At 38.8% G+C, this 13371-nt stretch overlaps 1 protein-coding gene across 5 annotated transcripts in view; it reads right to left on the bottom strand.

Moving 5' to 3' along the window:
* AFF4 (ALF transcription elongation factor 4) overlaps nucleotides 1-13371 on the bottom strand; it is a 92184-nt gene that overhangs the window by 31721 nt on the left and 47092 nt on the right. For all 5 annotated transcript variants that reach the window (XM_054694404.1, XM_037509338.2, XM_054694405.1 and 2 more), the window contains one exon: nucleotides 374-410. In XM_054694404.1, coding sequence (XP_054550379.1) covers nucleotides 374-410 — 37 coding nt within the window. The remainder of the gene's footprint in view (nucleotides 1-373; nucleotides 411-13371) is intronic.

The raw sequence follows: 13371 nt of genomic DNA, 5'->3' as shown, positions 1-13371 counted from the left end.
GCACCTTCATGAAGGAGATGGAATGACAGGAGAATGGTTCTTAGGTTTATGGGTGACCATCAAATTGAATTCATGATCTTTGAACTATTAGTTCAAATACTTAATAAATAAAATAGTTAATTTTGATATCCAGTAATCTAAAATTCTTTTTTTGGCATACCAAGATCAATTCAACCCAGTTCTTACCCCAACCATAAAAATTGGGTATTTCTTTAATACACGGTATGTATTATCACATCTTTTGGATATGATATCTTTTGGATATGATATCTTTTGGATCCATATCATGTATTGCTTTAATACATGATATGGTCATGAGAACAAAATGCTCAAAAAATCTCATTTGAAAACTGAGAGGAAAATCAATACTTACTTTGTTCTCCAGGTCCAAAATTGGACTGCTGAGACTCCTAAGGAAAAGGTACATAAAATTATAGTGACATTAAGAGAAAAAGATTCATTAGAAGAAAATGTTTCAAATTAAACTATTCAATTCCAGCTAATTCAATGAAAGATCCCATTGAGTTCCTAAGAGCGCATTTAAAAAAACACCAAAAGAATTTAATGATCCCCTTTGATCAATCTTGGCAATTTGGTGGTCAATAATGGACTATCCAGATCTTAATGCAAAAAACATCAAGCGCCCTACTAGTCTTTATCACTCATCAGCCTCATCCCTGGTACTTATATATTAATTTAGAGCCCTGGGAAAGCCATGATTTCAATTTAAGATTCTCAATCTTAAGAAAAAGTTTAATTAAAAAACTGGTAATACTAAAATCCTCATACCAGGGTGAAAATAATTGTACGACCAATTTAGATCCAAAGTGTTATTCTTATATCATTTTGCTCCTTTCCTGCTCCCAATATCTTACAATGAGCAACTTGAGGAAATGATTGCCCTTGTAAGCCTTCCACTACCACAACGCCTGGCAGGGTAAGCACCAGTAAAAAGAAGGCTAAAATGTCACTGTCACTGAAAGAATACGGTTTTCCAAAGTCATGATAAGAACAGCTGTTTTTGCATTTTTCTAGTTTATGTCTGTGATGCATAATGTAGTACTAAAATTACACAAGCATCCCTGAAAGTCTACTTAAAAATAAGCACAATTTTCCCTCAATTTCAATGTCAGAATTGTCTGTGAAAGAGAAATCCCAACAGTGAGTAGATGAAATACAGTTTTGCTGTTAAAAAAATGCTATATACTTACATCTATTATCAAATGATTTTCAATAATGATGCCAAGAGAAAACAACAGGAAAGAATAATCTTTTCAACAAATGGTGCTGAGAACAGTCATATGCAAAAGAATGAAGCTGGATGCTTACACCTCAGACAATATAAAAAAATAATCAAAATGGATCAGACACTTGAATGTTAGAGTTAAAACTACAAAACTCTTAGAAGAAAATGTAGTATCCTATCTTAACAATCTTGGATTTGGCAAAGAATCCTCATAAGTGACAACAAAAGCACAAGACATAAAAGAAAAAAAAAAAGATAACTTGGACTGTATAAAATGAAGAACTTTTTTTGCTTCAAAGGACACCCAACAATTGAAAGACAACTCACAATGGGAGGAAATAAATGCAAATCAGATATCTGATAAGGGACTAGTATCTATAATATATAAAGTTCTTACAAATGGTAAAAAGACAATCCAATGAAAAAGAAATGGGTAAAGGATCTGAACAGACATCTCGTCAAGGAAAATAACTAGTCAATAAAGCACATGAAATGATGTTATTTGACATCACTTGTCACAGGGAAATGCAAATTAAGCCACAGAGATAACACATCACACCCATTAAGATGACCAGAATAAAAAAGATATCATCAAGGGCTGACAAGAAGATGGAGAAATTGGAAGCCTAGTGGGAATGTAAAATATATAGTAGAACTGCTTTGCAAAACTTTCTGGCACTCAAATTAAGTAGAGTTACCATATGATACAACAATTCTATTCCCAAGTTTATGACCAAGTGAAATGAAAACATATGTCCACATTAAAACTTCTACACAAATGTTTACAGCAGCATTATTGATATGAGCCAAAAACCTGAAACAACCCAAATGACAATGATAAATGTATAAACCAAATGGGATACATATGTGCATACAATAATTTTTGTCAAAAAAAAAAAGAGCTACTGATACATGCTACAACTTGCAAGAACTGAAATCATTATGCTAAGTGAAAGAATCCAATTGCAAAAGATCATATAACGTAAGATTCCATATATATGAAATATCCAGAAAAGAGGAATATATAGACAGAGAATAGATTAGTAGCTGCACAGGGCTAGGAAAAGGACGAAAGGATAGGTAATAACTAAAGAGTAAGGAGTTTCTTTTTGAGGAGACTGTGGCAACAGTGGCACTACCTATATACTTAAAACCATTTAATTGTACATATTAAATGGGTACATTTAAATTGTACATTTTAAATTATACATGATATGTGAATTACCTCTCAATAAAGCTACCTTAAAATCCAATAGAGAACTGGGCCTCCCTGGTGGTGCAGCGGGTTGAGCGCAGCACTGTGAAGCTGTCCGCAGCCTCTGTAGTGTGGGTTTGATCCCGGCCTGCTGGCGAGAATCCCACATGGTGCGGCAGACCTCTCCTGTCTCACCTGCTGCTCCCCTCAGCAGTGTATTTCATCAGTCTGCCTGTTCTGTTCCCCGCTCTGTCTCTGGTGAATCCTCTCACCCTCCCGTGCCTCTGGCTTGTACCCAGCCCTTGTATAAAAATAAATTAAATCTTAAAAAAAAACAACAACAACAATAGAGAATTACCAAAAGGTAATTCCTATGAATGTGTTTAAAAATTAAAAGAACTTTCCACCACCCCTCTTGAATTGCTATTACCTTATACTCATTTACCTGCTAAGTGGCCTAAAAACTAATAATCCAAGCTTTTAAGTAATCTCTTTCTACTTTCCTTCACCTCTGATATGTCAGCTGGTCATCTAATGCAACTGGATGATCACTTGTCTTCAACATCAGCTATCTCCAAAGCATCTAATTCAACATAGTGCTATCTCCTTTCCAACTACACAGCAAGATTTCATGTACTCATTTTTTTTCATCTACAATAGTCATCTACTGGGTGTTTCGAACTTGATTTTCTTTCCTTCACTCAACTATAGTCTCCAGTTGACCAGTGTAAAGCCCAAGTCTTAGCATGCGTCATAATCACTCTGCTATTTTTCATAGTGTCTCTTTGTTTTTCCTAGATATGAAATCCAAACTCTTTTTTAAAGATTTATTTTTTTTATGCATACAAGTACTGGGATACAGGCCAGAGGTATGGGAGGTAAAAGGATTCACCAGAGACAGAGTGGAGAGCAGAACAGGCAGAGCTACTGAAATATATTGCTGAGGGGAACAGTAGGTAAGACAGGAGAGGTCTGCTGCACCATGTGGGTTAGCTCCCTGGCCAGGGATCAAACTCATGCCACAGTGGCTGGAGGTAGCCTTATAGCACTGACTTTAACTCCTGTGCCACTAGAAAGGCCCAAAACCCAAACTTTTTGATATGGGAAAATAGAATAATAAGCAAATACAGATAAAAGCCTTGTCCTCATGGTTTTAACATGTCAGTATCTTTGCAATTACACAAATAAAGGGAAAATTGCAACTGTGAGAAGGACAGTAAATGGTTAATACATACATAATATTATATAAGAGCTTATAATTAACTGTAGATGGGGAGGGAAGGGGGAAGAAGGAGAAAAAGAGCCAATATTGGGCAAGAAGATGATCAAAGGCAGCCCTCAGTTTGAGAATTAAAGGATTTATAAGAAGCAAACTAGGATAGGAAAGGAAAGGTATAGTTCAGGGCAGAAAACAGCATGTGTAAAGGCCAAAAAGGGGGCCTCCGTAGTGGCGCAAGGGGTTAAGACGCAACCTATGAAGCTGTCTGTAGCCACTGCAGCATGAATTCGATCCCTGGCCATCCAGGAAGCCACCCACATTGGGCAGCAGACATCTCCTGACTCGCCCACTGCTCCCCTCAGCAACGTGTTTCAGTCAATCTGCCTGTTCTGTTCCCCACTAAGTCTCTGGTGAATCCTCTTACCCCCCACACCTTGGGCCTGTACCCCAGTTCTTGTATGCATAAATAAATAAATCTTTTTTAAAAAGGGGGGGGAGTTGGGATGTACAGTAATAAAGACAGCCAATAGGAGAAAAAATATATTAAGTTGGAACTATCAGAAGCACCTGTACTTTTACCCACTTCTAATATAACTAATTTTGTATACTGCATGATTTATTTTAGTAATTGTTTCTCTAATCTCCAGTTTTGCTAAGGAAGCCTACTTCAATACTGTTTCCTGACAAAGGAATGCATTTTAAGTTTGTTCTCTCTGCACTGGATTTCAGTCATTTTCAATGGAGCAAAAAGACCAAGTTTTTGACAATGGTATATAGAACACTGGGAGAAACCTCAAGAGGGATTATTTTTTAAGTTTATTTATTTATGCACACAAGAGCTGAGGTACAGGCCAGAGGTGTGGGGGGTGAGAGGACTCACCAGAGACAGAGCGGGGAACAGAACAGGCAGCCTGACCAAAATACACAGGAGAGGTCTGCTGCGCCATGTGGGTTGCTCTCTTGCCAGCCAGGGATCGAATCATGCTGCAGAGGCTGTGGGCTGCTTCATAGATTGCGTCCCAATCCCCTGAGCCACCAGGGAGGCCCTCAAGAGGGGTTTTTAATAAAAACTTACTAGTCTTGATACATGGTTTAACGGCTGAACTGAGTATCACATAACCCAAAATATCATTGAGTATGAATCATGATGCTTTCATTGTTTCACTGGTTACTATTCTCAAGGAACATTATACAGGAAAGCACAGAAATGATTAAAAAAAAAAAACATTTAAACTAGTGATGATAATCTGGTTTTGTTTTTTTTTTTAAATGATTATGGCATCCTATTTCTACTTTATACCGTGGTAGATAAAGAGCTCATAGTAGAAGGAAATTCATAGGTTGGCCAGTTTTTTGCTTGCTCAGAAATGTATTTCAGGGCCTTCCTGGTGGCACCGTGCTGCACGCAGCCTCTGCAGCGCAGGTTCGATTCCCAGCCAGCCAGGGAGATGCCCATATGGTGCAGCAGACCTCTCCTGTCATGCCTGCTGCTCCCCTCAGCAGTGCTTTCAGTCTGTCTGCCTGTTCTGCTCCCCACTCTGTCTCTGGTGAATTCTCTCACCCTCCCGCACCTCTGGCCTGTACCCCAGCTCTTGTATAAATAAGTCTTTTAAAAAATTAAAAAAAAAAAAAGAAATGTACTTCAGTGCTACTTTCAACAAAATAGTTTCACTGTATGTTATTTTTTTTTAAAGATTTAATTATTTATGCATATAAGAATTGGGGTACAGGCCAGAGGTGTGGGGGGTGAGAGGATTCACGACAGAATGGGGAACAGAACAGGCAGATTGACCAAAGTACACTGCTGAGGGAAGCAGCGGGTGAGTCAGGAAAGGTTTGCTGCGCCATGTGTGTTGCTCCCTGGCTGGCCGGGATATCGAACTCCTGCTGCAGAGGCTACAGACAGCTTCCTAGGTTGTGTCTTAACCCCTTGTGCTAGGGAGGCCCTGTATGTTATCTTTAAAGTCACTTGTGCATTAGTGAAGATTCGTGGAATTAAACCAGCTGATATAATCTGTAAATCTTTTTCTTTTTAAAGATTTATTTATTTATGCATACAAGAGCTGGGGTGCAGGCCAGAGATGCGGGGGATGGAGGATTCACCAGAGACAGAGTGGGGAACAGAACAGGCAGACTGACTGAAATACACTGCTGAGGGGAGCAGCGGGCGAGACAGGAGAGATCTGTCTCGCCATGTGGGTTTCTCTCTGGCCAGCCAGGGATCGCAGGCAGAGGCTGCGGATTGCTTCATAGAGCGGTGCTTAACCGCTGCACCACCAGGGAGGCCCTAAATCTTAACCAAGCATATTTAAAGCTACAACATGCCACAGCTAAGATAAATAAATGAAAGCAAGCCTATCAATATTTCCATACTGAGAGACCTAAACTTCTTTTGGGATACCCCACAAGCTAGAAATAAAATATGACCATCTGCCATTCAGATTGAGAGAAGTACTACTCTTGATTTTAGCTTCTCTTTTTCTTCTATGATTGAAAAGCAAATAAACTAAGGTTTTTAGAACTGGAAATAAGAGTACCTGAAGTTTTCGTTCATCTCTCCCCAACTTCCCATTCTCCAATACATACTATGTTGGGGTATATGTTTCCCAGGCCACTGACTACCAGAGTGGCAACAAAAATGGAGAAACACAAATGGAATTCAGATACACTTGATGAGGGAAAATCATAAGGATTTAGTGACAGTCTATGGGGTTTGATGGAGAGAAAAGTATCAAACAACACCTACTGGTTTTTCTAGCTTTACTAAGATAAGGAACAAGAGAAGAGGATGATGCATGCTTCCTTTCTATTTGCTCTGGGCTGGGAACTAGCAGGGGGAATCGTGAGTTCTCCCTTACAGATGTATCAAAGGTACCTGAAACATAACATCTAAGAAATGTCAATTACATAGCTGGATATATGTATGTGGAATCAAATATGGTTTGGGATTAAAATTTAAATTTGTTAAGATAGAAATTTGTAAACACTTAGGTAAAGAGGAATAGGGTACAAAAAGGAGTGACCTTACCTATAGCTGCACATCTAATTAAACACTAATATAGAATTCCTTTTTCTTTCTTTTGTATTATTTCATTTCCACAACCACTCTGGAAAAACACATTTCTTCTGTTGTATTCTCTTTTAGTACCCAGCATAATGCCTGGAAAACTTATTACAGACAGAAGTAGAGAAGAAAAAGGAGCAGTCAGAGAACAAAGTAAATCTTGATGTGCAACGTAAAATGGAAGACAAGGAAGAAATAGGTTAAAACAACCTTCAATGCTCATGAGAAGCCCAATAAAGATTAAAATAAAAAAGTTACCTGGATTTGACAAAATGTGCCATTGGTAATCCTAATGAAAATAGTTTTACACAACGAAACAAAAACAGTAACAAATCAGAGACATCCTGTGGGGGGCAGGAGGGAGAGGGATCAGAGGGAGGGAGGGAGGAGCACAGGGGACTGAGGTGATGGTGCACGGGTGCATTGGTGAAGGAAAGTCTATAGGGACTACATGGTGGGGCGGGGGCTGGGGGAAACAAATATTGTTTAAAAATAAATAACAATGTAAAAAATAAATAATAACAAAAATAATAAATACTTTTGGTAAGATATTAAGGGTAAGAGCAAGATCAGATTGAACGATGGAGTGACTAGAGAAAAGGATATAGAAAGCAAATAAAAAACACTAATAAATTTAACTCAAAGGAGGAGGAGTGGTCAGAGAATACTGTGGGACAGAGGAATTTTTTGGTGGTTGTTGGGTTATTTTCAAATGCGATAGGTTCAAGGACATTTAAATGAATAATATGGATTCACTAAACTAGCTCTCCAAATATTTTCCTAAACTCAACTTGCCACTATCTACCTGCCAACTACTCTTTCCATTCTACCAATAGCTACCTGTTAATTGTTTCTTCAGACCTGCTTACTGATCAACATACTCTCTGCTGTGATCCTTATCTTTCTATGTCCTCCTAGCAGGACTATACTTTGTTTTCTTCTTTTTTTTTTTCAATTTATTTTTTATTTATACAATAGCTGGGGTACAGGCCAGAGGTGTGGGAGGGTGAGAGGATTCACCAGAGACAGAGTGGGGAGCAGAACAGGCAGACAGACCAAAATCACTGCTGAGAGGAGCAGCAGGCAGAGGTCTGCTGTGCCATGTGGGAATCTCCCTCTGGCCCGCCAGAAATCAAACCTGTGCTGCAGACTGTGGGCAGCTTCACAGGGCTGCGCTCAACCTGCTACGCCACCGGGGAGGCCCTATACTTTGTTTTCTCTCTCCTTTTTTTTTTTATGTGTGCAATTCTTTTTACTTCTATAATCATTTATACAGAGAATTCATTTGGATTGATCTATTTACAGGTTTTTTGTTTGTTTTCATTTTCACTGGCCAAATATATTTCACAAAATAGTCAACATTTACTTGGATGGATCAACACTGTAAATCTGCCGTGACAAGAATTTTAAGACTAGGATCTCATTTTAACAGAAAAATTTTACAATAAAAGATTAATCAGTCTTTTTTCCATCATATGAATAAATCGACGAAATAATGCAATACGGTCAAATTTCCAACACATATTATTGTTTCTCTTCAAACCCATTATTTGCAGGTTTTATAAACCAAGCAAATAAAATTCACTTCCCCTCAAACCTTCTACAACTTACTACATACCCTCAATTTTAGCTTTTTCTCTATTCTTCCACATTCTGGCATTTCAATTTTAAGACAAAACTACTCTCCTTTTTTTACTTACTATCAATCATCAATTGCTCTCCCTTTTATTGTTTTCTAACCACAGTTGGTGTCATCTTCGTTTTTTGTTTGTTTGTTTGTTTTTTTGTGTCATCTTCTTCAAGATGCCATCTCCAAATTCCCCAAGAATCAAAAGTTCATTCCCTTTGTCCTCTCATTGAACCTAGTCCATCCATATAGATAATGCACAGGAGAGTAAGTACCCATTACAGCTTTACATAAAGCTTGAAAATGTCAATATATTACACACAAAGTGTAGTCACTGAAAATTTAGAGAATAGGATGAGCTACAAAAAGGCAAAAACCAATCTGTAAAAGCAACCCAACCTAAGCAATAGTCAAGATGCTCAATAAAAAAACAGAAATATTTCAGAAATATCAAAAATCTAAACACAGCTATATATACTTATTGAAATTCAGTTATCAGGGCCTCTCTGGTGGGGAAGGGGTTAAAGTCTCAGTGCTATCAAGCTATCTGCAGTCACTGCAAGGTGGTTGCAAGTTGAGTTCAATCCCAGGGAGCTAATCCACATATGGTGCAGCAGACCTCTCCTGTCTCTCCTGCTGCTCCCCTCAGCAGTGTATTTCAGTCAATCCACCTGTTCTGCTCCCCACTCTGTCTCTGGTGAACCCTCTCCTGCACCTCTTGCCTGTACCCCAGCTCTTGTATGCATAAATAAATAAAATGAATCTTTAACTGAAATTCAGTTATCAAACACCTGTTGAACAGTTACGATGTGCCCTGACCTGGTTTAGGTATTGACACATACTATTCCAACTGCCTCTTTAAATACCAACCTTACAGTAGGGGCGATGTGTAAATGGCTCTGCAGCACCTAGAACTCCAACAAGGGTTGTTCTAAACACACAGTATGTATGTGCAAGGGTCAAAAACTTTAAAACTGAATTTACAACAACAGAAACTACCCCAAATGAAATAACAGAAAACTGAAAACAAAATTAAAAAACCAATCAAATAGCACATGTCTGAGTTGTGGAACAACTTCAAGGGGTCTGATATACATGAAACTGCATTTCCTGAAGAACAACAGAAAGGGTTTCTTTCCCTTTACCAAAGAAATATTTGGAAGAAGTAATTCAAAATGCGATGAAATTGATAAACCCCAAGTTCTAAGAAGCTCAAAAACAAAACAAAACCCAAGCACAGAAAAAGATAAAGAGAACCACACCAAGACATATCAAAACTGAGAAGCTTAAAATCAGAAACACCCATGCATATATGATGAGTTAGTTTATGACAAATGTGCCAAGAATATATAATGGGAAAAGGACAATCCCCTCAATAAATGTTTGGTGGGAAAAATGTACAGTCACTAGTAAAAGAATGCATATGGACAACTATCTTACACAAACAAACATTAACTCAAAATGACTTAAAGATTAGAACATTAAACCTGAAATTGTAAAACTTTTAGAAGAAATGTAGGTGGTAAGCTCTTTGACACAAGTCTTATTTATAATTTTTTGGAGTCTGACACCAAAAGTGAAGGCAATCAAAGCAAAAACCAAAAGCATGACTATATCAAACTAGAAAGCCCTGCACAGCAAGGAAAACCATGAACAAAATGTAAAGGCAACTAACTGAATGGAAGAAAATATTTGCAAATCATACATCTGATAAGGGTTTAATATTTAATGTATATATAAGGTACTCAACAGTAAAACTCCAGTCTAATTAAAAGATAGGCAGTAGAGGGGCCTCCCCGGTGGCGCAGCGGTTGAGCGCTGGGTTGCGAAGCTGCCCGCAGCCTCTGCAGCGCCGGTTCGATTCCCGGCTGCTCCCCGGCCACCAGAGGAGGGTCCCACATGGTGCGCAGACCTCTCCTGCCGCCCGCTGCTCCCCTCAGCAGTGTACTTCTGTCCTTCTGCCTGCTCTGCTCCCTGCTCTGGCTCTGGTGAATTCTCTCACCCTCCCGCACTTCTGACTGTACCCAGTGCATGTATAAACGAAACAAACGAACAAATAAATAAATAAATAAAAACATGCCTCTATAAAAAAAAAAAAAAAAGATAGGCAGTAGAGCCAGCAGACCGCTGGTTGACAGGTACATGAGAAGATCACTACACATCAGGGAAAAGCAACTCAAAACAGCAATGAAGTATCACCGCACACCTGTTAGATTGGCTATATCAAAAAAGACATGAACTAACAAGTAGGACTAGCCAATACAGAGAGCAACATTCAGGTTCCTTAAAAAATTAAAAATAGGGCCTCCCCGGTGGCGCAGCAGTTGAGCGCTGGGTTGTGAAGCTGCCTGCAGTCTCCACAGTGCTGGTTTGATCCCTGGAAGCCGGGCGAGGGTCCCGCATGTCGCGCAGACCTCTCCCGCTGCTCCCCTCAGCAGTGTACTTCGTCAGTCTGCCTGTTCTGTTTCCTGCTCTGGCTCTGGTGAATTCTCTCACCCTCCCACGCTTCTGACTGTACCCGGTGCTTGTATAAATAAATAAATCTTAAAAAAAATTATAACTAGAACTACCATATGATCCAGTAATTTGACTTCTGGGTATTTCTCTCAAGAAGATGAAAAGGCTAACATTAAAAATAAATGCACCTCCATGTTAATTACATCATTATTTATTATAACTACGATATGGATAACTGATGGATAAATTTAAATTGTGCCATGTATATACAATGCAATACTACTGATACCAAAAAAAAAAAAAAAAAAAAAAAAAAAACCCACAACACAAAGATGGTACTGAAAGCAAAAAAGGAAGCCCCTGACCCTCCCAAAGCCAACACAAATGCCAAAGCTTTAAAGGTCAAGAAAGCAGTGCTGAAAGGCATCTATAGCTACAAAAAAAAAAAGTGGATTAATTCATCGCCCACCTTCTGGTGACCCAACACACTGCAGCTCTGAAGGCAACCCAAATATATTTATTAGAGTACCCCAGGAGAAATAAGTTTGACCACTATGCCATCACTAACTGTCCCCTGACCACTGCATCAGCCCTGAAGAAGACAGACTACAACAACACACTTGATTACCAGATCAAACAGACATTGATAAAGCTCAAAGACACTGACAGGGGCCAAGGTCAACAACTTGATCAGTCAGACCTGATGGAGAGAAGAGGCGTATGTCTGATTGGCTCCCAACTATTATGTTCTAGATGTTGTGGAAAAAAATTGGGATCATTTCAACTGACTCCATCTAGCTAATTCTGAATATAAATTTTTTCACCTTAAAAAAAAAAAAAAGAAATCTTGGGGCCACCCTTGTGGCGCAAGGGGTTAAGTCTAAGCACTATGAAGCTATCTGAAGCCACTGCAGCATGAGTTCGATCCCAGCCAGGGAGCTAATCCACATACTACAGCTGACCTCTCCTGTCTCTCCCGCTGCTCCCCTCAGCAGTATACTTCAGTCAATCTGTCTGTTCTGTTCTCTACTCTGTCTCTGGTGAATCGTCTCACCCCACCCCACACCTCTGGCCTGTACCCCAGCTCTTGTATGCCTAAATAAATAAATCTTTAAAAAAAAAAAAAACAAAAAAAAACCCAAATGAGTGTAAGGGCCTTCCTGGTGGCACAAGGGGTTAAGCACAGCACAGCACTATGGCGCAATCCGCAGCCTCTGTAGCATGAGTTTGATCCCCGGCCGGCCAGGGAGCTACCCACATGGTACAGCAGACCTCTCCTGTCTTGCCCACTGTTCCCCTCAGCAGTGTATTTCAGTCAGTCTGAAATACTGCTCTGTTCCCCACTCCGTCTGTCTCAGGTGAATCCTCTCACCTGTACCCCAGTTCTTGTATGCATAAATAAATAAATCTTTAAAAAAAATAGTAGGGTCTCCCCAGTGGTGCAGCAGGTTGAGCACAGCGCTGTGAAGCTGTCTGCAGCCTCTGCAGTGCAGGTTCGATTCCTGGCCGGCCAGGGAGATTCCCACATGGCACAGCAGACCTTTCCTGTTGCGCCCGCTGCTCCCCTTAGCAGTGCTTTCGGTCTGTCTGCCTGTTCTGCTCCCCACTCTGTCTCTGGTGAATCCTCTCACCCTCCCGTGCCTCTGGCCTATACCCCAACTATTGTATAAATAAAAAAAAGTAATGGTTCACATACAGGCAGAAAGTTATTATCTCTACCTCACATCATTCACAAAAGTAAATTGGGCTAAAGATAAACAGAAAACAAATTGCAATCACATTAAAGAAAAATAGGAGAGGGAGGGGAGAAGGAAAAAAAAAGAAAAATAGGAGGGTATGCTATAATCCTAGGAAAAGAAAGAACCTTGTTTAACAGGACATTAAAAAGTAAAAGCTATAAAAGAAGTGAAAGATTTTATTCATCAAAATTAAAATCTTCTAGAATATAAAACTTCAAAGACAAGACTCAAATTCCCCTAAAACTAATTAGGTGAAAGATACAACCTAAAGGGCAGAGAAATCAGCAAATTTATCTACAAAGAAATCAAAAAGATGACAATTGTGAGAACTTCACTAGCAATCTAGGAAACAGAGTGAAATTTTTTAAACGATTGGTGCTTAAAATGTCAAAATAACATATGCATACGAGCAATAATAGGTAATTAATATTGGGAGTACTGATTGGTACAAGCACTATAAAGAGAATTTGAGTATATATATTGCTTATATCTTAATATTCAACAATAAATTTATATCAATTTATATCAACAATCCTATTTCCTACTTTTTACCCAAAAGAAAGTTATTTGCACACAAAAGGCATGAATAAAGAAAGTCACTAAAGCAATGCGAAAACTTGGTCACAACTTTAAATACTAAATGGAAAGAGCTAAATAAATCAAGATCCATATATTATGGATGTAATTAAAAGAAAATAACTGTATGTAATATATTATTGAAATATAATCTACAAATATACATAGTATTATGGAAGGTTTCTAAACCCTATTGCTGATTGATCAAAAACTCAATATATCTATGTAGAAATAAATGAGAAAATGCT

The sequence above is a fragment of the Talpa occidentalis genome, unplaced genomic scaffold (assembly GCF_014898055.3).
Source record: "Talpa occidentalis isolate TD23 unplaced genomic scaffold, MPIMG_talOcc4v2.1 talOcc4.13, whole genome shotgun sequence".
NCBI classification, from domain to species: Eukaryota; Metazoa; Chordata; class Mammalia; order Eulipotyphla; family Talpidae; genus Talpa; species Talpa occidentalis.
This window is presented reverse-complemented; position numbering and strand designations above follow the sequence as displayed.